This window comes from Aplysia californica, unplaced genomic scaffold, assembly GCF_000002075.1.
Source record: "Aplysia californica isolate F4 #8 unplaced genomic scaffold, AplCal3.0 scaffold00346, whole genome shotgun sequence".
Taxonomy (NCBI): Eukaryota; Metazoa; Mollusca; class Gastropoda; order Aplysiida; family Aplysiidae; genus Aplysia; species Aplysia californica.
The window spans coordinates 329057-350880 of NW_004797616.1; the positions used below are offsets into that span (position 1 = coordinate 329057).

General features: G+C 37.9%; 2 protein-coding genes across 2 annotated transcripts in view; both read right to left on the reverse strand.

Annotated features, from left to right (window-relative positions):
- Nucleotides 1-3193, reverse strand: part of LOC118477175 (protocadherin Fat 4-like) — a gene marked incomplete in the record, with an annotated part of 113600 nt that extends 110407 nt beyond the window's left edge. Inside the window, 4 exon segments of the mRNA XM_035970945.1 lie at nt 2-187; nt 941-1063; nt 1904-2089; nt 3074-3193.
- Nucleotides 1-21824, reverse strand: part of LOC101859258 (protocadherin Fat 4) — a gene marked incomplete at its 5' end in the record, with an annotated part of 115844 nt that overhangs the window by 16914 nt on the left and 77106 nt on the right. Inside the window, 21 exons of the mRNA XM_035970948.1 lie at nt 2-187; nt 941-1063; nt 1904-2089; nt 3074-3199; nt 4059-4235; nt 4932-5063; nt 6077-6148; nt 6888-7004; nt 7695-7832; nt 8483-8671; nt 10195-10335; nt 10871-11059; nt 11551-11682; nt 13127-13315; nt 13912-14058; nt 15129-15323; nt 15797-15928; nt 16400-16591; nt 17901-18035; nt 19977-20162; nt 21504-21635. Coding sequence (XP_035826841.1) covers nt 2-187; nt 941-1063; nt 1904-2089; nt 3074-3199; nt 4059-4235; nt 4932-5063; nt 6077-6148; nt 6888-7004; nt 7695-7832; nt 8483-8671; nt 10195-10335; nt 10871-11059; nt 11551-11682; nt 13127-13315; nt 13912-14058; nt 15129-15323; nt 15797-15928; nt 16400-16591; nt 17901-18035; nt 19977-20162; nt 21504-21635 — 3216 coding nt within the window. The remainder of the gene's footprint in view (nt 1; nt 188-940; nt 1064-1903; nt 2090-3073; nt 3200-4058; nt 4236-4931; nt 5064-6076; nt 6149-6887; nt 7005-7694; nt 7833-8482; nt 8672-10194; nt 10336-10870; nt 11060-11550; nt 11683-13126; nt 13316-13911; nt 14059-15128; nt 15324-15796; nt 15929-16399; nt 16592-17900; nt 18036-19976; nt 20163-21503; nt 21636-21824) is intronic.

The following is a 21824-nucleotide window of genomic DNA, read 5'->3' on the forward strand; positions in this document are numbered from 1 at the left end:
CCACAAGGTCCTGGTCTGTCGCCGTGGCCCGAGACACAGAAGTTCCGTTGAACGACGACTCCGCGACGCTGCCGAAGTACGGGTCATTGAGGAACACGGGGGCGAAGACATCGTGTCGTACACTGATGGTCACGTTAGAGATGCTGGTCCTCTCGGGAATCCTCTGGTCACTGGCTCGCACTTGAAACTGATGGATGAGATGAGATGAGATGAGATGAGAGATGAGATGAGATGAGATGAGATGAGATGAGATGAGATGAGATGAGATGAGATGAGATGAGATGAGATGAGATGAGATGAGATAAGATAAGATTAAATAGGAAGGGCTAGGATAGGATTGGATAAGATAAACAAGACAAGACAAAACAAGACAAGATAAATTAAGATAAGATAAGAAAAACTTTCTTGATCCACAAGAGAAATTTTGGATAAAAGTAGGATGATTTTTTAAAATTAACATAACTCACAAATGCACGCAAGAGGACAACACTATGTACATGATTTTTTTATTTTGCTCTTCAAGAAATGCTCAGATATTTTCAGTTTTGTTTTACAATAAGTCAAGCACGGGCAAGCATGTTAACTTTGCAAAATGAAAAAAGCGAATCTGAATATCTTATGGCCAAAGTAGGACAAAAATGGGTAACATCTGTTCTAATACACACGCCCTCAAGAGTGATACTAAAACTGACACAATAGCATATGTACTCAAGGGCACTCCATGAGATAAAATATTCGATCTGTTGCTTCATTTGACCCAAAAACTACTAATTTTAAATTTCAAGACAGACAGTTTTGTTCTATATTAATCATCAACTCACCAATGACTACATTCATTATCAATTACTGGGTCAACTTGCCGGTTCGACAGAAATTTCTCGCAGACCACAGCCATAGTTTGCTCATGCCTACTATTTTAGTCTTCAAGACCTGCACTTACCCTCAGTAGATCTGTGTTGAGAAGGGAGATCTTCGTGGAAATATCTCCGGTTCGTGGATTGAGGAAGACAAAGTCGGAGTATATCGTGTCCACAGTGTCGATGATGCTGTAGTCAATAATGTCCTGAAAGGAGAACAGAGAGATGTAACAACGATAATAATAATAATAAAGCAGATAATTTCTATAGTGCCCACTCCCTAACACAAAACATGTATCCTTGACTGAACATACATAGGCTCTATACTCTATTGATTAACATCAACACATAAGCTGACATTCAATCTATCACAGAACAATCAATGACTATATGCACACCACAGGAAGTAAAAAAAAGTACTCTGAATAGAAAGAATATTAACATGGCATTTCATAAAGAATTTTTTTTAATGAATTTCTTTTATTTTGTGTCTGACTTTGTATCCCTGAAATGTTGTGAGAGAGAGAGAGAGAGAGAGAGAGAGAGAGAGAGAGAGAGAGAGAGAGAGCGCGAGAGAGAGAGAGAGAGAGAGAGCGAGAGAGAGAGAGAGAGCGAGAGAGAGAGAGAGAGAGAGAGAGAGAGAGAGAGATCCAATAGCAAACAATTCTTTGTTCTTTTTATCCTTTTTATAAGACAGTTGATAACACTTGTCCATTTATTCAAAAACTCTTTTCTCCCTCATTCATTCATTTCTTAATGTAAATAACTGTTGGCAACTTCCCTCGTTCACTAATTCTTATTCATATCTTTGTTAATATGAATCAATTCATGTATTTGTTTACTTCTAACTAATAGATTCATTTTATTATTCTCCAGTTATGGTCTTTAAAGACAAGTTCAATTGTACTTATAAAATTTCCAGCAACACGCTCTGAGTATCATGTCATTACGACATACATAAACGTTCTATCTCATAACAACAAAAAAACATTTTCCTTTTTCTTCACTTTCAAACGGTCCTCACAAATTAAACGGTAAAGACTTACGCCATCAGCATCACTGGCCACCACTTTGACCAAGAAAGTCCCGATGGGTATGGTATCCTGGATGGACGTAGCATAGTTGACAGAGGTGAACACCGGTCCGTTCTCGTTCCTCAGGACCGTGATGTTCACGACGGCTGTGGCCGTCTGGATGCTGAGGCCTGTGTCAGCCTGAGCTTCCACCAACAGCTGCAACAAGAATAAACTCCATTAACATTTTGCAGTCACACAGCCAGCTGTACAAAATACCCCATCTGGTCACCCAGCCAGGAGAGTGACTGCAATGGACTTCTCGGGCCTGACATAGAACTGCACTAGATGACTGGAATGTATCATTTTCACCAACGCATTATTGCGCCAAGTGACCGCAAAGTGTTAAATGACAATCTATATTATCATATTTTAATTTAGATTCTTCCTCTTCTGCAAGTGTCGGGTCTGGACCAGATATTGATGATCATGGACCATGGTGCCCCACTCCTTTTTGTTGTCTGTCTTCTTGGTCAGCTCGGATTTTCTCCTTGTGTGCTTTATTGCATCAATGAATAAAATAATAAATAAATTCTAAATTATTAAGCCCATTTGGACTTCTTTTTTTTAATGGCATACATCAATAAACAAATACATAATATATAAATGCAGGAACAATACACAATATCACGAACATGAAGAATCCACTTATTGTTGCTGGTCCCCTCTGTGTGTGCCCTGTTATTTTTTTTGGTTAAGTTTATATATTGTGTCTTGCCCAAGGGCACATCACGTGACCCCCCACCTAAACGCCATGTCAATGATACAAATTGAGATTACATGTGTGTGTGTGATTGTGTGTGTGTGTGTGTGCGTGTGTGTGTGCGTGTGTGTGTGTGTATGTGTGTGTGTATATGTGTGAGTGCGTGTGTGTGTATGTGTGCATGTGTGTGTGTGTGTGTGCATTATAGAGAGAAATGATAAAAAGGGAGGAAGTAAGCAAAAAGGGAGAGGGAGAAGGGGGAAGGACAGAGAGTGAAAGATGGAGGGAGTGGGAGGTGGGGAGAAAGAGAAACAGAAGAGAGAGAGGGAGAGACAGACAGAGTTTGGGGGGGGGGGTCCCCTCAACATTACAAAATTATGTCTAGCAGAGCGGAAACTGTTACAAAAGCCCCCCCAAAAAGAATCAAATCGATTACAAACCTGATAGAAAGTGAGCCTGGCTGGGTCCTGCCTCAAGTCGGAGCGTAGAGTGATCACACCAGAGTTTCCGTTGATGCCGAAGTAGCTGGGGGCGGGGCTAAAGCCAAGCACACGATAGGTCGGGTTCTGGAAGACAAAAGAAGAGAACAGATAAATAACACAGATAAACTTACTTCTTCTTTCAATCTTTGCAAGACTGAAAGAGCAATGACCGGTTATTGTTTTGCACTTTGATCAGTGTAAAGCACCTAGAGCTGTGGGCACAAGGGAGTAGGTGCTATAAGAATGCACTTAAGTATGATTACTATTATTATTATTATAATTATTATTATTATTATAACTATTATTATTATTTTCATCATCAATTATTATTAAAACCAAGTTGCCAACAATACAATAAAGGTAGTATTTCAACAATACAATATTTATTCCGTTTCTTCAATGGATCAATAAATTGGGAATTCAATTCATTTGATACGTTGACCTCCTTCAGCATGCATTATCCTTTGAATATGGTGGTGTCACTGAATGATTGAATCAGACACTTTAACTACACAAGCGAGCCTTTTCATAGAAATGTGAACACTTTTAACCACAAGGGGGCTATCAAAGGTAAAGTTTTTGCCCCTTGTTCAGTTTCTTTAAAATACAAGGAGAGTTTACTCTGTAACCAAACATAAACACCAATGGAAACCAAACTTCTCCTATAGGTAGGGAAATGCCCATTTTTGGTGTAGGTCAAGATTTCTGGAAACCCCCAAAATCTGGGTTAGCCCGCATGTGTCATGATGTTCGATACTTATACTCGAATATAGTGAAGATGTTCGATACGAAAATAAACACTTCCCTTCCCCATGAAATCAATATGGCTGAATGTTTGCTATCGTCTTGTGCTCGTCTGATTTAGATCAAATATCAAGAATACATAACATCATAACAGCATGTGCTTAAAAGCGACCATCTAGGTGTGGTATTCGTAACTTACGCCCGGCTGTGCTCCTGTTGTGACGATGAAGTCGTTGACGTTGGTGTTCTCGCTGATCTGCACCGTGTAGCTGCTCAAGGTGAAGGACAGGACGCCGGTCTCCCTACGCACTGTGACTTCCACGTACGTCTGGTCAGACCGCGAGGGGCTACCGCCATCCTGAGCTAGCACTCGGATCTAAGGACAGAAAAATTTTCTGTTAACTCTTTAACCCTATCCGTACGTCGTGTTTTACTATCGCATCCATACGACATTGGGAACTCTGTGCCACCACTTTCCAAAGAGGAAATTTTCTCATTAAACGAATTCGTACACTTTTCATAGCAGTCTGTCAAAATGATTTTTCGAGAAATACTGAAAGTTTCAAAGAGATCTTCGCACTAGACGTATTTTAAAATGTGAACAATACAACCTGGGGTTACAAAATAACCCCAAGGCGTAGGGATAGGGTTAAGGATGTAGCGAACACATAACATATTGGATCAGCAGCACACCAAATGCAATGTTGAGGCATATTTCCAAGCTTCATGCACAATCAAACACATAAAATTGCTTATTTCATAGTTGAAATAGTATTGTTGTCTGCCTTTCTAAGTTTCACATAAAGAAAACAGAAGTGAAAAATCTGTAGGAACAACAATTTGGTGCTTGTTTTAAATTACCCCTAAAAAGTGCATCTACAGAGCAGGGAAAGAGACAGAGAAGGGTATACTACGATAATTACCCTGAAGAGAATGATGTTAACATTCTGAGCCCTGTCTGATAATACCAATCCAATCCCCTGAATAAATGAAGCCATTACAATACTCACCCTGAAGAAGAAGTTGATATTAACATCTTGAACAGAAATAGCTGAATAAGACTTTTACTCACCCTGAACAAGTTGATGTTAACATCTTGAACAGACTTGAGCAAAGTGATCTCTCCCGTGTTTGGGTTGACGAAAAAGAATTCCGAAGCACGATCGTCCCCAACGATGGAGTATACCACCTCATTGTTAGGAGCCTGTGATTCACAGAAAGAAATATAGTACCTTAGCATCTTCAAATGTGCAGTAGGTGTGAAACAGAATGTTGTTATTATAGAGATGATCAGCTAAGCTTGCACTGTATGCGTCTGGGGATGCTGAGAATGTTTCTGGGCGTTCTAGGATCAGCTTGGGAGGTAATACTAGTAAAGTGCAAGTAGCATGCTGTAAAGAATGGATATGCAGTATATAAATATAATTATTATTACTGCTACATAGTTGGTATTTATAACATGTAATTCAATGTAATGTGAACATGAATCATTACTAATGTCCAGCAGTCTAAAACCCACTAACATCATACTGAAAAGTTGTACAACAGTGCCCAACAACAAAAGTTCATTCAACCCGTCTATCATGACCTCTCTATGTTATACACTATTATATACACAAGAGTATAACAATTACTATTATTATTATTTTCATAATTATCATTATTAGTTCTTCCTACTGCCATCATTAACGATTGTTCCGTTATCATCAATATTGGTTCACAATGCTTTAGGTTGGAAAAAAAATTATTCAAAACTGAGAAGTGAACAATAATCTTGATCCTTTTATCTCGAGTCCACACATGCCATGTGAGCAGCAGTGCACATCAATCAAGTGTCACTCACTACCAAAGACAAAATATTCTAGTTCCAAACATTACTCAGTTTCAAATGCTTCATCCTGGTGTTAGCAAAGTTCAGAACAAACAATGTTTCATGTCAGGTTTATAAAGACAAAAACAAAACTAAGAAAAACAACCAGCCTATGAGTGGTGTAGCGATCCTGCACTTTGCCGTTGCCTGCCTAAGACCCAAGTTCCATTCCTAAATGAAGAGAATTATTATGGAGTGTCTCTGCCTTTTTGCAGAGACATTATATCCCTCTCAGTCTGGTTAGGGTTAGCAATGACAGCCTGGTTAGGGTTAGCAATGACAGCCAGGGCCAAAGCCCGCCTTCTAAATTATCTACATTAAGAAAAACAGTATAAGCAAAGTCTTACAGTAGTGTCAGCATCAAAGGCGAAGAGTCTGGCAATGAAGGAACCCACAGTCGTCGTCTCTGGGATTTCTCTCTGCCAGGGGAAAACATCCAACAATAGTGTTAGTGACAACATAATGCATGATAAGATACACAACAAGAGGTAATCCCCCGTAAACACTCTTCACACAGAGAAGCATACTCCTACAAATGTTGTTCCTCACTACAAAATATTCTGTACACAGAGAAGTAGTATGTTGTTCCTTAAGTTGAAAGAAAAATGTTTGTACATTTTAAATTTCATTTTAAATTTTACCCTAATCTTTTTCCTTCATCCTTTGCTTATTGTAGCAATCTCGATCACATAATTTTTTTCTTCTCCAAATCACAACACATAGTTCTAAAGCAAGCGCAGTCTTTTATGAAGAAAATATCAAACATCATTGCATCCACAGTAAGAGATTCCTACCTCAGCTCTGCCCATTTTCTCTACTTAAAGCAACAGCAGTGATTTAATAGAAAGTTCTTTTTTTTAAAATATACATGGATGGTTGGCAGATGCTCTTGTGCCGTTTGTTCCTTCGTACATTTCAAATACCTATCATCCCTATCTCTACTCTTTCCTTTTTTGAAATTTATTTTACTCTCTAGTAACACCTCTAATCTCCAGCACTGATTTGACTTATCTGTGTTGCAGGTGCTGTGAAACAAATCACAAATTTCTTAAAATTATTAGAAAAACTGATTCGGTCTCTGCCACTTAACAAGAAATAGTAAATTTGTTTGAGAATATGAATTGCCATTTTGAGACAATAGCAAGACATGTCCAGCACCTGCAGGATTTGAGAGTTGTTGTAGATAGGAGGGAAGAGGTTCCTGATCACGTTCACAGAGACCGTGGACGTCGCTGTTCTCGAGGGGACACCTCCGTCCTTGGCCAGCACACGAGCCTGAACAGGACAAAAAGACATAAAAAATCATTAAAAGAATAATAATAATAATAATAATAATAATAATAATAATAATAATAATAATAATAATATGTGTCCCGACGCTGCAGAATCAGGCGGTCGTTAATTTTTTTGTATAGGGGGCTATTGGTATCATCTTAAAACCTGTTCATTTGTCTTCCTTTTGGTAAAAAAAATCCATCTATCTTGAAAAGAAGTCGAAATATTAAAAAGTTACAATTGAAGTAGGTCAGGGTCACCTCATTTCACAGGCAAAATTAGCAAGAAAATGGCCGCCAAGGTTTGGAAACTTCAATAGCCTGAGAGTCCTTGGAAACTGAAAATCTACTTTTTTTGTGCCTTTAATCAATCAGTAAAATCCACACAAAAATGTGCTTTTAAAAGGACATAAAAGGTGTTGAGCCAAACAAAGAAAATTAGAAAAAAATTGCACATCGGCCAAAAAATACAGATTTCTTTGGTTTCAATATTTTCTCGAACGCCTGATTTCACCACAATGCCTCACATATTAATAATAATGCAGATGTCCAGCTGCATCTCTTCAACATCTACGTCACTCCTCCAAGTACTTTAACGCCTTTTTTCTCTTTTCATAAAAAGATTTCATCTCAAAGCTAGGCGGGTTAATGTTCATATTTGTTTTCCTCAAGATGTTTACAGCCAACTTACCACATAGATAGAACCAGTGTCCGATGCAATATCAGCGTTGATGCGGAGTGACAACAAACCCGTGGCAGTGTTGACTTGGAAGAAAGCTGGCGTGTTCCCATCACCGATCAGCTCATAGGTCAGGCTGTTGAATGGACTCTGTGGAGAGAGAGAGAGAGCAAAGTGTGGTTTGTTAAACCCCTTTCAAGCATACACTGTCAGAAAGAAAGGACAATAAGAGCAGGAGCAGCTGGCTACGATATTTTCTACGTATTTAACAAAAGGTACAGAGTCAACAAGTCAAGAGAAATATTTTGTCCAAATTAAAATTCTAAATGTTGGGGGAAAAGCAAAAGAAGATGCATAATTTAGGTACAACTGTTAAAAGAATTAAATGATTTTTTTCTCTACCATGAAAAATGTTGCTGTCCAAGACCTCCACCAGTCTAAAAAAATAATAATAATAAAAGACATTTACATAGCTCTCAACCCCGATTAAAATACACAGGCTCTGAGCGCTTTACAATACAGTACAGCGTACAATAGTAACAAAAAACTTTGTGTTCTGACCAAAAAAAAATAACGCCAAATATTCATCTTATTAATTAAAAAACAGACTGCTGACGTTTGAATGAATCAAAGGATTTGATCGTTCTTAAAGTACTTGGCAAAGCATTCCAGATCTTGGGGCCTTGATATTCAAATGTCCCTTCACTACTTTTCTCCTCAACAATGGGTGGCCATCTTGGACAATTTCAACTATAATGTCTTCCTCCAATCAAATAAAGAGATCAGAAGGTTTACTGTACCGTAGTGTCCCTGTCAATAGCTGTGGTCTGATACACGCTGGAGCCTCCAAGCTCGTTTTGCTGAATGACTCGGTTGTAGGGCTCATTGATGAATTCTGGGGGGAACTGGTTCCTCAGCACGGAGATGGTCACATCCACGGGGGACGACTGGCGCTGTGGGGTGCCCAGATCGGTGGCCAAGGCTTGGAACTACAAGGTGGTAGATGAGGGAAATATCATATCATGAATGCTACAGAAAGGCTACTACAAATACTACTACTACTACTGCTACTACTGCTACTACTACTACTGCTACTACTCCACCTCCTCCTCCTCCTCCTCCACCTCCTTCTCCTCCTACTACTACTACTACTACCACTACTACTACTACTACTATTACTACTACTACTACTACCACTATTACTACTGCTGCTGCTGCTACTGCTGCTGCTGCTGCCGCTGCCGCTACCACTATTACTACAACTACTACTACAGCTACTGCTGCTGCTGCTGCTGCTGCTACTACTAACTACTATTGCTACTAGTAGTACTTCTTATATCATAATCTATAGCATTTGTATAAAACATTTCCATAATTTACAATACTCAATATGCTTAACAAGATATAGAACTATTTGTAGCCTGTGAAGGCATTAAAATACATGCAGCAATCACGAACAAGAGCAATTAACATACATACTTTAATAAAAATGTTACAAATAATTCCACAAAAATTATCAGTTTCACAGTCAAATTCACCCCAAAAACCAAATTGAAAACCAAGGAAAGACAACTGCTTTCAGACTTACACCAACATTGCATGATAGATGTCTTAGCATATAAAATACAGATGACGATGGATCTGGATCAGGGGAGTCGAAGAAATTTGAGTAACAGAAGTATGTGAACACACTCCGTTAATTTCTCCTTATGAGGGAGCAATAACATTTATCTCATCACCTTGTCTCTTTTCTTCTGTCTTATCTATCACATCTTATCATATTTTGTCTTAGTACAATGTACGTTCAAGCAGTTGTATTTTTTGTTCAGATGAATTTACTGCAAAGCATCTAGAGCTGCACGGCATATGTTAACATGGGGAGCAACCCTCAAAGTCTATTTTCTGCCCGAGATCAAATCTAAGTACACATATAAATTAGGCATATAAAAGTCTCTTCATACGTACTTTTATTTTTGCATAGCTAAAATGGTTGCTATGGAAAAGGCCGACATCTTGAAGATAAACAATGAATTAAAAATCTGTAAGGCTTTCTTATTTACTGACCACAATTGACGAAATTTGGTGAGAGTATACCTGACCAGTCTCTATCAACGTAACAGAGAGTATTTCTAAATAACTGTAAATGAAAAAGAAACATGAGAATTTTCCCAATGTACACCATCTATGTTTCCTGAAAGTTTCATGTCAAAAGGATGAAAACTAAGGAATGAGTAGTGGAAAAGCTGAGAAAAAATTACATTTTGAGAAAAACAACAATTATTGTGAAAATTCACTATATTTTAACCCAGCCTCATGTTTTCAAAGGCAAATTCAGACGAGAATAAAGATTTTCTCAATAGCCTCCTTGCTATTCTCAAACTACGAACTGGTTAACCTTAAAAAATCAGCCAACATCTCAATTTGCACAGCTTGACCCAAAATCAACCAAACTGAGGGTCCATTAAGTCGGCGCTACAGAAATTATCTCCCTTATTACTGGCAGTCGTAGTACCTGGAAGATGGATACGTTCCTGTTGAGCTCGTCTGCAAGGGACCGTTTGACGGTGATCACACCACTGATCGGATCGATGGCGAAGTAGAACTCATCCAGAGTGTCACCGATGAGACTGTACCGAACGTCGTTGTTGGGAGACTGAGAAAGGAGCATGACAGCCAGGTGAGTGGTATGTTTTATGGTAGGCTTAGTTAGAATTTTACGGGTACTTGCAACACAATTAGGTGGTATTAATGCTGAAAGTTAGAGATGTCACTGGATAGTAACGTGTGAAGAAAAGAATAGGGGAGAAGAGGACGATAGATGTTAGATAGGAAAGAAGAGGAAAAACCACACTAGAGCACCCTGCAAGAACCCACTTGGTAGTTTGAAAGCTAATTCTAGGGGAGATTCGCAAATTAATAGTTCATATCAGAATCGTACAAGAACTTCATTCTGTCCGGGAAATTCCTAATTTCAGGAATACTGCTTCATGCTTCAATATGTCTTCAAGGAATGTGGAAGCATATTACGTGTATAATATATATGTATGTTATATTTGTGTGCATCAATGTGATATGTATACTCTTGTTTTATATACCAAAGAAAATAATGTTCAATTAATCTTTAAAAAAAAAGATTTTTATAAACTAAGAAATTAAACGGTTAGTGTGAGAATCTTATCCTGTCATACCGTGGTGTCAGAATCCGTCGCTTCCACTCGGATGCCAACAGCAGAGCCGACAGCCTGGGTCTCCAGGATCTGGTTGGCGTAGGACGTGTCTCTGAACAGTGGGGAGAACAGGTTCCTGTCTACCGTGACCTCGACCTTGGTGATGTCGCTCAGGATTGGGTTGCCGCCATCCTGGGCACGCACTCGGATCTGGAGAACGAGAACAGCGGGTGGTTTACAGGTAATCCAGTGTGGTCTGCTCCTTCTTTTCTATCAAACATCTATAATCCTCATCTCTCCTCCTCTTTTCCCTTGTATATTTCTCGTTAGTAACACCTCTAATCTTCGTCACTTTTATGAACTATTTGTGTTGCAAAAAAACTCTTCAAGATCTTCACTTATATTTTATAGATTATTTCCAGGCTTCAACATGGTCAAGCTCAAATATCTTGTGGAAATTTAGAAAAACCTCAAAATCACCTTAACGGTGTAATTATCTCACTGTCTACATAACCCACTCCCTATGTACTTATCCCACTTCTTATGTACATATCTCACTAACTGTCTACATATCCCACTCCATATGTACTTATCCCACTCCCTAAGTACATATCCCACTCCCTATGTACATATCCCACTCCCTATGTACATATCCCACTCCCTATGTACATATCCCACCAACTGTGAAGTCATCCACTGACCGTGTACTTATCAGTGGGGTCAGCGGCGATCGACTGGGCCAGGCTGATGACACCAGACGCTGAGTTGATGGAGAAGTAGCTGGGAGCCGAGTCATCACCAATGATGTCATAGATTACCGAATTGTACGGTGCCTGGAACAAACAAACAAAACATAGTTCTTTAGAAAATCAATCAAAAATGCAAAAGAGCGACAGACATTTCAAAATGCTGTCAAAATTGTCCAAGACAACCACTCATTGTGAAGAGAAAAGTGGTTGTCTTATATAGTCATCATCGATGATGTCATAGATTACGGAATTGTACGGTGCCTGGATCAAAAACACAAACACAGCTCATTATTTGGAAAATGAATAAAAAATGGAAGAGATACAGTCAAAATTGTCCAAGACGGCCATTCATTGTTGAGGAGAAAAGTGGTTGTCTTATGAAGTTGAATGTCTTGGAGAGTGTCATTATAATATAGAAAAATACGCAAGGGAGGAATTCATACACGGATTGTCATTTGTATACATGGCTGTCTTAGACAGATGGCTATTAGAACAGGTTAGACTGTATTTTGACTGTCAAAACTGTAAAGCATGTTCACACTTTAATCATAAACGTGTCGACTGCACTCGTACTAAGAGAAAAATTTGAAAGATATTTCTTCTAGTTTCCTCTTGTTCTTGAACACAGTAGACCATAGAACACTTCGAAACATTCTCAGCTTCCCGGGAAGCATACAGTGCAAGCAGCCGATTAAGCGCTCAAACACTAACAAACTGACAAGATCTTTCGCTGTAATAATATAGTGTAAAGCGCATAGAGCCTGCTGCTGAGCGGGGATATGAGCTATACAAATGCTATCTATTATTAATTTATTATTATTAATAACTTGAGAAATATCTTACATTTCCCACCGGTGAAAAATCCAGCTCCTAAAACAAATAACCACACACCAGATGTTTTTTTATTTCCTCGGAAGTAATTTATCAAATATAGAGTACGCTGCTATCTGCAGTGCCTTGGGGCTTCTGGTATCATTACAAATTGCTATCATTTTGTTTACTTTGCTCTATTTACCATGCTAGCTTCCTGTGGTAGATAGCAAAATTTATAACCTTCCTTCTTCCTTGGATGTTTAAGGTCATCGTCAGTTCAAGATAGATGAACTAATATTATTACTATTATTATCATTATTATCATTATTATTATTATTATTATTATTATTATTACTATTATTATTTTGATTATTATTTTTGCTATTATTATTATTATTATTATTATTATTATTATTATTATTTTTATTATTATTTTTGCTATTATTATTATTATTTTTGCTATTATTATTATTATTATTATTTTTGCTATTATTATTATTACAGCATGCATGATTGACCAGCTCAGGAGAAGAGTTAATTTTCTACAAATAATACACAATAGATTTTTTGTATGACATCACATAAGTAATATAGATTATGAAGCTCATATAAAGCTTGTTGCTGAGCGAGGATATGCACTATTAAGATGATATTTATCTATTATTGAATTTAGTCGGGGGGGGGGGGGGGGGGGGGGGGACAAAGGTTCACTCACCCGTGTGTCTGCGTCCGTTGCGGTGACTTGAGCCACCGAGACTCCGATGAACGCGTTCTGGGCCAGCTGAGCTTCATAGGGCTCGTTGATGAAGATCGGAGGGTTCTGATTGCGGATCACATTCACCACGACCGTCGCTTGAGGGCCAAACAGAGTGGGGTTGCCATTGTCGAAGACTGAGACTTGGAACTGAGGATAGATAGCAGTAGAACAAAATATGAGATGAGATGAGATGGGATAACAATTTTATTGATCTCCACAAAGAAAAATTTTCTTCATCGTAGTAAATATATGCATGAACACACAAGGGTCAAAACACACTCACACACACCAGCATGTACATACACACACACACACACACACACACACACACACACACACACACACACACACACATACACACACACACACACACGCACACACTTACATACACTTACATACACAGATGCACGCAAATGAATAGACATTGGATGGACACACAAACACATGAACATATTTCCACATACATAAATCACATTCACTTCATACTGGTCTTGTGTTGACCGAGCAAACCACTAAAAAAATTCACTCACTTCATATCTTTTAACAGTAAGCTCAGAAAAACACTTTCACCTACATCATATCTGTCTCCCACAGATAAAGAAAAAGAAAATAATGTCGCTCTCTATCTGTCTACTGTAAACGTACTATTCAAATTCATCTACTGTAAACTTAACAAAACAGTTTCATCTACCTCATATCTGTCTACCAAAGATAAAGCAAAACACTCCAAAGATTTCCCTCACCTCATATCTGTCTTGTGTTGAGCCAATCAAGCTGCTGCGAAGGAAGATGTCTCCGGTGATTTGGTTGATTGTGAACAAGTTCTGAATGTTATTCAGGCCAGTTGGTATGGCGTAGTTCACCACGTTGTTGGGATTCTGAAAAATAAACAAAAGCAGAGAAATGAGTCACCAAAAAAGAGCTTCCATTTATTCTGACTTTTTCATTTACTGATTCCTCGCAAAAATAGATTGTAATAAAAACATTAAGGTACAGACTTTTAGTTTTAGGACCCTTGTCCTGATTTACTGCAGGATATTTGTAAGTTACTTAAAAATGTGTCATTATGGTTCATCATTAAGGTAAAAAGAAGACTGGACAATGCAAAATTGCTTGGAATTTAATGATCTTGACCAAAAGCAGCAAAAACATGAGTTGCCAAGAAAAAGCTTCTGTTACTTCAGGCTTGTTCATTTACCAATTCCTCATGAGAACTGTCACTGCACATAATAGTACACATTACAATTCTATAACAATTTAACGCACAAAATAAATGATAAAATCAATGATTTCAGAGTTTCATTTGACAGCAGCAGTTTTATAGCCAGTTTTACAACTGTATAAAATTCACAAGCTATGACATTCCTACAAGTATAGTCAAAATTGTCTGAGATAACCACTTGCTGTCGAGGAAAAAAGTGGTTGTCCAAGACAGATGGATATCTTGGACAATGTAAGTATAAGAAAAAATGTAAGATGTAGAAGTGGGAAGTGGTTGTTTGTACAGGTGATTGTCTTGGACAGATAGCTGTCAGAGCAGGTTCTGCTACATGACTTACTTTCAGTGCACAACACCACCAAATAGAAAACCATTAGAAGGTGCCCTTCTCATTTCTGTAGCTACAATAAATCTAGATAGGGTGACGGAAGTCTTTACCTACACAAAATCTTTTGATGTTCCAATGTTCTTCTAAATTTTCCAATTTCAAAGTTCCATTTTACAATAAGATGGCATAATCAAGTGTACAATTCTGACAAAGATGACAAAGCTCTACTCAATAATTTTGACAAAGATAATATAGATCCATTCAACAATTCAGACAAAGATGATGAAGTTCTATTGTACAATTCTGACAAAGATAATAAAGTTCTACTCAACAATTGTCACAAAGATGGTAAAGTTCTATGCTACAATTCAGACAAAGACACCAAAGTTCAGTCAGACACTCCCTGCACTTACGCTGACATCAGCATCTGTCGCCTGGACTCTGAGGATGGGATTGAGGACGCTGCGGGTCTCCAGAATTGTCGACTCATACAGCAAGTCTTGGTCAGTCCAAACTGGCGCAAACTCATTACGGCGAACAACGATGGTCAAGATGCTGTTGACGTCACAGGCCTGCACACCACCTTGGTCAGTCGCAGAAATTCTCAACTGAAAAAAGGGGGCAGTATTCTTAAATGAATGTTCATTATATTGGTATTAAAAAGGTAAAAAACATACTGAGGGAGAACTGACAATATACAATTTTACAGCTACCATGTCCCAAACCTTCCGTTAAAAACGGAATTAGTAATAGAAAAATTTTCTGGACTATTGTCTTTCTTGCACATGCTCATTTGAACAACTGTTGATTTTTTTTCATGTAATACTGTTGTAGACATACATTTGATGGTGGGTGGTTGGTGGGTGGTTGGCGGGATCTTGTTGTAGTTTATTTTACATGAACGATAACACGAGGGAAACACTGCTTCAGTGTATTTTACAGGAATGATAATATTAGGGAAACTTTTGTAGTGTATTTTACATGAAGGATAACATTAGGGAAACACTGCTGTAGCGTCTTTTACATGGCAGTTAAAAAGAGCTAACAACAAGTTTAGAAACAGCAAGCCATCAATACTGACCCTGTAAGAGGCAGAGTTGTCGGTGAAGAGATTTGCCTGCGTGAAAACTTCGCCGGTGTTGCGGTTGATGCGGAAGTACACCGGGCCGTTGTCGTCCCCGATGATGCTGTAGGTGAGAGTGCTGTATGGACCCTGGACAAAAAAGAATGTAATTGTAGAAATGGCTCACCCACACTGACACAACTTAAATCATTTGGGAGGCGGGCTTTTGCCCTGCTGGTCAGGGCTAACTCAGGCTGAGGGGATACAACATTTCAGCTGACCGACAGAGATCATCATCATCATGCAGTGCCAGATCTGCGACAGACATCGGCGATCATGGTTCTCCATTCATTCCTTTGCTCGGATGCTCTCAAAAAAGCTACGTTTCCCTGATCTTTCCCTGTTGCCCATTTGTTTAAGTTCCCCATGTAGATTGTTCTGGGCCTACCCCTGCCTTGTTTGCTTTCAATTTTGCCAGTGAGAGATAGATGTTCATACAGAAAAAATATGAGTTCCTTTGAAAAGTACAACCTTTCCACTTACCAAAATTATTTTTTTTAAACAATAAACAAACAGTCGGAGGTAAGAGTTTTACATAAAATCAAAGAGCTGGGTACTTACAGGTGGATCAGCGTCAGAAGCAGTCACATTGAAGATGTTCACGTTACTCCCCAGAGTCTGCGAGATGTTCACCGTGCTGGGAAGGTTGCTGAATACTGGGCAGTTGGAGTTACGGATGACATTAATGCGAACAGTCGCAAACTGCAAGCTCTGGCGTTCAGGGATGCCTAAGTCGTAGGCTCGGACGGTGAACTGAAACAGAATATATCTTGGATTAAGTACCAGTCATCACTTTTTAAATTGATTAAACACTACAGTAAACAAATTCAAGAGGGCAAAAGTAATAATAAACCCTGTCACCTGAAACACTCTTCTTAAAAACCTTCATTAAAAGGATAGAAATAATTTATAACACGAGTTATGGTGTTAAATCATAATTTATCCTACTTGTGAAATAGCCATGTTGTAATATAAGGATTTATTTTACAGAAAGTGCAATGCTAAAACAACTCCAAGTATGGTATAAAAATTGTATGACACATGTGTGCGCTTAGGTAAGGAACAGAATCACCAATGCAGTGAGGCAGCATGAAGATCTACTGACCACAGTGAAGAGACGAAAATCAAAATGGTATGGGCATGTCACAAGATCCACAGGACTTACCGAAACAATCTAACAATGAACCGTACAAGGAAAGAGAAAGAGAGGAAGGCAGAGAAGGAGATGGGAGGACAACATTACAGAGTCGAGAGGAAAGACGATGGGTGACAATCTGAGGAAAGCAGAGGACAAAGAGAAATGGCGAGAGCTGGTTGTCAGATGCAGTGGTGTCCCCATGGTTGCCCCAACCACAGGATAGAAGAAGAAAAAGAAAGTTCAAAGTACTGTCAAAATCGTTAAAAAATGGCAATTCATTGCTGAAAACAAAAGTGGATAGTGTATTCATTAAAACATTTTTAAAATGCTAAGAGGAGAAACAGGAAGCGGTCGTTTAAAATGGTGATTGTCTTGGACAGGTGGCCGTTAGAGTAGGTTAGACTGTACTCAAAAGAGATTACAAGAACATATTTGAAACAACAGTCCCTTCATTGTGACTCCCCACCTCCCCCACCCCCCATCATTTACTTAATGTGGTGATAACCTGCAAAATGTATGAAAGCACATTACGTCTACAATACATGTATATGATATATGTATGTATTGTTATATCTACAATGTATATGTATTTTTCCCCACCCTTAAAAATGAATGGATAAATGAATAAATGAATAAATGGATAAATAAATAAATAAATAGATAAATAAATAAATAAATAAATAAATAAATAAATAAATAAATATTTTTAAAATATATAAATGAATAAATAAAAGAATAAATAAATAAATAACATAATAGAACCTCCAGCTTTGGCAGAAAAGTCAGTGTCAAAAGTTAACACTTCTGATTACAAAACTTATTGAAACAACTGAAAGGTGGTACAAGGTATTCATCATTTACCTACAAAGAAAATGTCCCCTGTATACAACAAAAAAGAGAACACAAGCTGAGAAGTTCACGTACCGTGTATGTGTTACTGCCTACTAGCCCAATCAGCGACTGGCGGGCAGAAATTGTACCATCGATGCTGTTGATTGCGAAAAAGTCCTGGACGTTGGTGGTACCGGCGAGTTCATATCTCACGATGTTGTAGGGGCTCTGAGGAAATAAAGCAAGGTTTTTTTCGGTTTGTTTTTTAATCCACAGCAGAATTAACTAGAAATTGAACGATTTTATTTGTGTTGGCGAAGTATACAAATATATGAAGACATCAGGGAAACAAACGGAATTAGTCGCAGGAAAAATGCTCTGGACTATTGTCTTTCTCTCACGTGCTCATTTGGATGATTGTCGTTTTTTCCATGTATGACTGTTTTAGACATATGAAATTGGGTGGTTGATGGGTGCTCCAGTGTAATTTGCTCCTTCTTTCCTACCAAACATCCATCTCACTTATCTCTCCTGCTTCTTATCTTTGTATGTTACTCTCTAGCAGTAATTGACACCAGAGGGAACAAACCTCGTTGGTACTAGCGGCCAGGGCAGATAGGGCTCATTGTAAATCCATAATATGTATCATGTTAAGCGCATACAGCATTGCATAAGTGGATATGCGCTATATAAATGCAATCCATTATTATTATTATGGAGTCCTTGTGGCTACATGCGAGAGGATTTCAGTGAACCACTTCAGTGGCTCTCCCTGTTCTCCATGGTAAAATGCCTCAAATCTTTGGAACGCATATGACCTATTTGTGTTGCAAGTGCCATAAAATTCTTACCTAAACTTGACTAAATTAAGATATAATATGACTAGTATATAACTTGAGCAGTTAGAGTGCGTGAAATCCATTGCTTGCACTGTACGCTTCCCCGTTGGCCGAAATAGTTCTGAGTGTTCTAGGGTCTGCTTGGGTAATAATAGTTGTAAAGCACAAAGAGCATGCTGTGTAGTGTGGATATGCGCTATATAAATACAATTATCATTAGGGTTTCTGTAATTATCATTATTATTATCATTATTATTATTATTATTATTATTATTATTATTACTATTATAATTATTATTATTATTATTATCACCATTATTTTTTTTCCTTTTCTTATTATTTTTATTATTACTACTATAACTAGTATTATTATCTTTATTATTATTATTATTACTATTATTATTATTACTATTATTATTATTATTATTATTATTATTATTATTATTATTATTATCCCACCCCCATCCCAACATGGTGTTATTATTATTATTATTATTATTATTATTATTATTATTATTATTATTATTATTATTATTATTATTATTATCATTATTACTAAATTATTACAATTATGAATATTATTACTTTTATTAATATTAATAATAATAAGAGCATTTGTATCCTGCCTTTCCCCACAGCATGGGCCCAAGGCGTACATAGGAGATTAAAAACACATTCATATTAACACCATACAAATTCATCATGTGCACACTTTTTGACAGCAACATTCTTTCAGACAATAAAAAATGCTCATACAAAAAGGCAAAGGTACTGTCCATTAATTAAAATATTCCTTAAATAGATGTGTTTTGAGTCCTCTTTTGAAGGTATCAAGTTTTATTTTGCTTCTCAAATCATGACGGAGAGTGTTCCAAACTGTTGGCCCAGAAAAAGAAAAAGCTCTCTCACCATATTTCTTCAGTGACACACGAGGTGTTGAAATTAGTCTAGACCCACTGGATCTTAGTTCACGTGAGGGTGTGTATGGTACTTTGAGTTCTTGAATGTATATGGGTGACTGGTTAGTTTGACCTTTGAAGCATAGTAGGGCTAACTTATATTCAATTCTCGCTTTCAATGGAAGCCAATAATATTATTATTATTATTATTATTATTATTATTATTATTATTATTATTATCATTATTATTATTATTATTATTATTATTATCATTATTCTTATCATCATTACCCTCCACCCCCATCCCTACAAAGCATAGACACAGTATGAGAAGGACCTACCTTGGTGTCTGCGTCAGTCATTATGATTCGTATTCATATTCTTATCTCCACCCCATCCAAACAAAGCAAGGACACAAAAAGCCAGCTTACCTTGGTGTCTTCGTCTGTCGCTGAGACGGTCACGATGGCCACGCCCAATGACTGAGTCTCCAGTACCGTCTCCTCATACACCAGCTGGGTGAAGGTCGGGGAGAACAGGTTCCTCTGGACACCCACACTGACCGTAGCTGTAGCGGTCAAGGAAGGACTACCACCGTCTTTGGCCAAGACTCGGATCTGTGTGAAGAGGAAAGAAATTTTCAGAAACTTTTCTAGAATATAAAACAAAAACACATGAAGTAAATGCCTGTGTTTAAAAGAACTATTACCATCTTTGGCCAAATTTGGATCTGTATGAGGAAGCAAAATTTGTAGAAACTTTTCTTACCAAAAAGCATATATCTAGATTGAATATAAAACAACACACAAGGAGTAAATACCAGGGTTTCATAGGACTATTACTGTCTTTGGCCAAAATTCAAATATATGCATAAGTTAGTAAAATTTTACAGAAAGTTTTTTTTTTCCCAAAAAGCATAGGCTACATGTAGCTTAATATATAAATATAAAACAGAACACCTGAAGTAGATGCAAGTGTTTAATAGGACTACCAACCATCTTTAGCGAGGGCTCGGATCTGAACAAGAAAGTTTTTCAGAAAGCAAAAATGGTGTCATTTGTGCTTGTGTGTGGATGAGTGTAGTGCACGTGAGAGTACATGCGTGTAGTGCACGTGAGAGTACATGCGTGTTTGCATGTGTATGTACATATGCGTGCATGAGTGTGTGTGCTTGTGTGTAAATATGAGTGCATGCATATGTGAGTCTGCAAGCCCCCCGCAAGTCAGAAATTCACCCCATATTATACGAGCAACCAACAAAAATATCAAATCAAAGTAGACCATCCTGTCATACATAAGTTTACATTACACGCGAGTATACATGCTACAGAAATCCAGCCAGCCAGTTCATCCAGAGAAGATGTTGATTCTTCACATTATGCAGCATTTACCTTGTAAGATCTGCCTAGAGCGAAATGCTCGCAGCTAAAGGGATTTGAAAATAACAACCTTGTACGATGTCTTCACATCATGTAGCATTTGCCTTGTATGATCAGTATGTAGCATTTACCTTGTACGATGTATGTCTTCACATTATGTCTTCACATTATGAAGCATTTATCTTGTTCAATGTCTTCACATTATGTAGCAATTACCTTGTACCATGTATGTCTTCACATCATGTAGCATTTACCTTGTACGTTGTATGTCTTCACATTATGTCTTCACATTATGAAGCATTTATCTTGTACAATGTCTTCACATTATGAAGCATTTATCTTGTATAATGTCTTCACATTATGTAGCAATTACCTTGTACGATGTATGTCTTCATATTTACCTTGTACGATGTCTTTACATTATGTAACATTTACCTTGTACCATGTATGTCTTCACATTATGTAGCATTTACCTTGTACAATATCTTCACATCATGTAGCATTTACCTTGTATGATGTCTTCACATTATGTTGCATTTACCTTGTACCATGTATGTCTTCACATTATGTAGCATTTACCTTGTATGAAGTCTCCGACTCCAGCAGGATCGAGCGAGTGAGTCTGATCTGGCCGCTGCTGGAGGTGATGTTGAACACAGACGGGGCGGAGTCGTCGCCTATGATGCTGTAGCTCACCACATTGAATGGATCCTGAACAAACAAACAAAAATATGCAACTTGCGAGGTGAATCCTTAGAGCTGTGACTGCAATATAGGGTGTTTATCTAACTTAGCTAAGCTACATCTCTCTCTCTGTGTATCTATCTTTCTTCCCCACCCTCCCACACACACTCTCTTTTTCTCTCTCTCTCCCTCCTCCCCCCCTCTCTCTCTCTCTCT